This window comes from Cebus imitator, unplaced genomic scaffold (assembly GCF_001604975.1).
Source record: "Cebus imitator isolate Cc_AM_T3 unplaced genomic scaffold, Cebus_imitator-1.0 Scaffold12, whole genome shotgun sequence".
Taxonomy (NCBI): Eukaryota; Metazoa; Chordata; class Mammalia; order Primates; family Cebidae; genus Cebus; species Cebus imitator.
Genome location: NW_016107327.1, coordinates 69,936 through 74,657, shown reverse-complemented (window position 1 = coordinate 74,657; position 4,722 = coordinate 69,936). Strand labels below are relative to the sequence as shown.

Below are 4,722 nucleotides of genomic sequence, written 5' to 3'. Positions count from 1 at the left end.
AAAAAAAAACCACAGCTGAAAAAACCACCAGTGTCAGCTATTTAACTGAATCAAATATCAAACAAAAGATGACTGTAAGCTTTTAAGCTTTCATCTCTGCATAACTGTAAAGTTAACAAGAAAGGTGCTATCAGCTGATAAATTTCCCAGAGGACCAGTTGCTCCCAAGCTGAAGCAACTTACAAAAAACTGATATTAGCATCCCTAGAAAATGATTTTTCATATTTAAATACAGTAACAGAAAAAATGGGTTATAAGACCAGAGTAAGTATTCAACACAGAAACACACACAGGCAGGTATGTCTTAAGCATTAAATTCATGTATATCCTATGTGGCGATGAATGTGGCCATGCTTTATCATTAAACTGGGTTTGCTCAGCCATTCTGAGAATCAAATGGGCATAAAACAAAAAATAAGATCCACTTCCCCATAAATTTGCAGTATTTAAAGTCAAAGAACAACTCCTTATGCCCAAGGCCTCATTAACTATCTTTTGCTATAATGGTATTAGCAAAAATCTCAGGGACACAGTTCAGGAATGCCAAGAGTATATAACTAAATTCTCCAGCTTCAAGAACAGTATGCATCTCTTGATATTATACAGACTTTCTAGTTAACAAAATACATACAATAAATCTAAATTATTGGTAAAGATTTAACAATTTATAAATATTATTAGTTTCAAGTTATCTCAAAGAAATTTATGAAAGCTATAGCAGAAAAGGCCACTGAGAATCACAATTTCTGGGTAAATGTACCACCACCTGGCTCCTCGCCCCACCACATGGCAGGAAGTAACAATGATACATTTTCTAGACTTTCATGATAAAATAAATCATCCAGATTTAAAAAAGAAGAGTGAAAGCAAAGAGTTGGAAAGAAGAGAAAAATGCCAAAAAATAACACGGTTATAATGCAGACAGGAGAATTTGCTCTGAAGAAATTTTATTCACATATGTGGATAGAATGGCAATTTAAAGCATTTAAGCAAGGGGAAAGAAAAGTAGTTTTATTCAAGCTCCTGAACCATAAATTCTTTTTACATTCACTGATAATCCTTAGGTTGAAAAACACAGCAACACATTCAAACCCAAGTTAAGATTATTTATTATAAGAGAACATCAAAATACTCAAAAGCCTATATTCAGCTCTACAAAATAGTTTGGCATCTGTTCATATTTATTGGTGAGTGTCCATGCAATAACAATTATTAAATATTTTAAATATCACTTCTGAACCTTAGATCTTACAGAAACTTTTGTAGAAGAATTAATGGATCAGTTCCAACAAACATTTGTAGAGCATCTAATCCATGTGCCAAGGCCAGTGTTAGGCAACAGGAATAAAAACAGAAGGCAACATGGTTCCCTGCCCTCAAGAAGCTAACAGCTTAAGAAGCTTAAACATAATTTCCAATATAATATGATATAACATGGTAAGTCAGATCTTACAGCATTATATGAGAGAGCAGAACAGAGACAGGTAAGACAAACGGGTATTAGGAAAGACTATCTCAAGTACACAACTGATACCATGACTACTAATTAGGCGAAGCAAGATGAAAAAGGCCACAGTCCCAGAGAAAAGAATATTAAGAATGAGAACTAGAAGAGTAGGAGAACTTTATAAAAAACATCAACAACAGCAAAAGAAAGATAAGTAAACTATTTGGAGATATAAAAAGAAATTATATTTTAAAAGATTAAACTTGTTTTAATTAAATAAATAAATAATGTTTAAGAGCGTGAAAACAAAAAACCACCCCCACTCCCACCTTCACTCTGCATTGGATTACAGACAGGATAGGAGAATACAGGAACATCTCAAACCATTTCTGCATTGAGCAAACGCAGGGCTAGTGATAACATAATTAAAGATCACAATATCAGGTAAAAAATGTTTCGGGTTTATCGATATGTTAATTTAAGATGCCCTGGAAACATGCAAGTAGATAAATCTTTTTTTTTTTCCTTGTTGTTGAGACAGTCTTGCTCTCTCGCCCAGGCTGGAGTGCAGTGGTGCAATCTCGGCTCACTGCAAACTCCGCCTCCTAGGTTCAAGCAATTCTCTTGCCTCAGCCTCCTTAGTGGCTGAGATTATAGGCATGTGCCACCACACCCAGCTATTTTTTGTATTTTTAGTAGAGATAGGATTTCACTGTGTTGGGCAGGCTGGTCTCAAACTCCTGACCTCAGGTGATCTGCCACCTCGGCCTCCTAGAGTGCTACCTGGCTGCAAGCAGATAAATCTTAAAGACAGTTGGCCGGCTGGGCAAAGTGGACTCATACCTGTAATCACCCAAGTTCCAGAGTTCAAACAAGCTTGACAAACATGGCGAAATCCGTCTCTACTAAAAATACAAAAATTAGCCAGGCATAGTGGTGGGCTCCTGTAATCCCAGCTACTCAGGAGGCTGAGGCAGAGCCTGGGAGGCAGAGGTTGCAGTGAGCCAAGATCGCACCATTGCACTCCAGGCTAGGTGACAGAGTGAGAGTCTGTCTCAGAAAAAAAAGAAAGATAGTTGGCCATACAAATCAAAAGCTTAAGGAAAGGTCAGGGTTAAAGACAGATTTGAGAAAATCATGGCTGTGGACAAGATCATCCCAAAAATGTACAGAATAAAAAGTACAGTAGTCTAAGGATTAAAATCCTAGGGTAATTTAACATTTAAGGAGCAAACAAAGGAGGTGTTTGATTTTGTTCCTTCATTCTTCAGCATTCGTCTAAAAAACGTGTTATCAACAATACTTATAAAAATTACTACCATTCTTTACAAGCCTGCAGTCAATGCAACTCAATAATGTCTGCTGTAAAATCCTTAACAATTATAAACGGATTATTTTTTCTCTTTTAAAATTTCACAGTATGGGTTTTTTAAATGTTTAAGATGATTTTCTTTCTTTCTTTTTTTTTTTTTTTAATGGAGTATTGCTCTGTCGCCCAGGCTGTGGTGCAGTGGTGCAATCTCAACTCCGCCTCTGGGGTTCAAGAGATTCTCCTGTCTCAGCCTCCTGAATAGCTGGGATTACAGGCGTGCGCCACCACGCCCGGCTAATTTTTGTATTTGTAGTAGAGACGGGGTTTCACCATGTTGGTCAGGCTGGTCTTGAACTCCTGACCTCCTGATCCACCCGCCTTGGCCTCCCAAAGTGCTGGGATTACAGGCGTGAGCCACAGCGCCCGGCCAAGATGATTTTTCTTAAAAGTTCATACTAGTTGAAAGCAAAATTTTAAATTCCTCAGTGATTAGTTTTTTAAAATGACTTTTATTTCCCTAGCAAGCAGACTCAGATAACAAATAATGAAAAATAAAAAATAGAATATCATTTTATATTAGTAACAATGCAAATACGTATTGTTTTAAATATTTGTATTCAAAGGACAAAACCTAAGTCATAGAGGATGCTCTCAATACATATCTGTAGTTAATAACAAAATGTAGGCTTAAAATGTGTAAATAAATTTAATTTATAAAAAATTACATTTAAAATTAGCTCAACGAAAACCTAAAATAGCCATGTTGTAAATTCCCAAAGAAAGGTTTCCCCGGCTAATTTTATATTTTGTAAACCTTTCAAGAAAAAAAAAAAAAAAAAAAAAAAAAAAAAAAAAAAATTATAAAAAAAATATTTAAAAAACAAAAAAAAAAAAAAAAAAAAAAAAACACGTCTTTTTAAAAAAATGAACAATGCTAACTAAAGCAAACATTACACAATTTCAGTACCTCACTGGTCAACCGTATTAGGAGAGCTGCAGCCTCTGAATATTTGCTTTGGCTTTTTAAAAGTTCAGCACTAAGCAACACACATCTTTCAGCCAATACCATATTCCTATAGAAAAAAGGACAAGAAGATAAAATCAGCACTATAATAATACCTTAGCACATCAAAGTAAATGTGTTCAGCAAAAGATTCCAATTACAGTTTTAGAGGATAGTTGCAGGGAGTTGGTTCCAGGACTCTCCAGGATACTAAAATCCAAGGTTTATCAAGTTCCTTATATAAAATTGCATAGTATTTGTATATAACTTATAGACGTCCTCTCATATAATTTAAATCATCTCTAGATTATTCATAATACCTACTACAATGTAAATACTATGTAAATCGTTGTTATACTTTATGTTTTATTTGCATTTTTAATTTTTGTATTGTTGTTATTTATTGCTGGGTTTTTTTCCCAAATATGTTTAATCTGCAATTAATTGAATCTGCAGGTGCAGAACCCGCAGATACACAGGACTGACTGTAAAAAGAAAAACAAAAGTCTATGGAGCTGGACGAGGTGGCTCACGCCTGTGATCCCAACACTTTGGAAGGCCTGGCAGGAGAACAGCTTGAACCTGGGATGCAAAGGTTGCAGTGAGCCGAGATCACGCCACTGAACTCCAGCCCAGGTGACAGTGTGAGACTGTCTCAAAAGAAAAAAAAATACATGGGCCGGGCATGGTAGTTCATCCCTGTAATCCCAGCACTTTGGGAGGCCGAAGCAGATCTCTTGAGGTCAGGAATTCGAGACCAGCCTGGCCAACACGGTGAAACCCCGTCTCTATTAAAAATACAAAATTTGTCGGGCATGTGGCACGTGCCTGTAATCTCAGCTACTCTGGAGGCTGAGGCAGGAGAATCAACTGAACCCAGGAGGTGGAGGTTGCAGTAAGCAGAGATCTCCCCATTGCACTCCAGCCCAGGTGACAGTGTGAGACTCTGTCTCAAAAAAA

General features: G+C 36.6%; 1 protein-coding gene across 9 annotated transcripts in view; it reads right to left on the bottom strand.

Annotated features, from left to right (window-relative positions):
• The window catches only part of TRAPPC8 (trafficking protein particle complex 8), a 111,465-nt gene that overhangs the window by 63,635 nt on the left and 43,108 nt on the right, over window positions 1–4,722 (bottom strand). For all 9 annotated transcript variants that reach the window (XM_017497890.1, XM_037727773.1, XM_017497914.1 and 6 more), the window contains one exon: window positions 3,727–3,832. In XM_017497890.1, coding sequence (XP_017353379.1) covers window positions 3,727–3,832 — 106 coding nt within the window. The remainder of the gene's footprint in view (window positions 1–3,726; window positions 3,833–4,722) is intronic.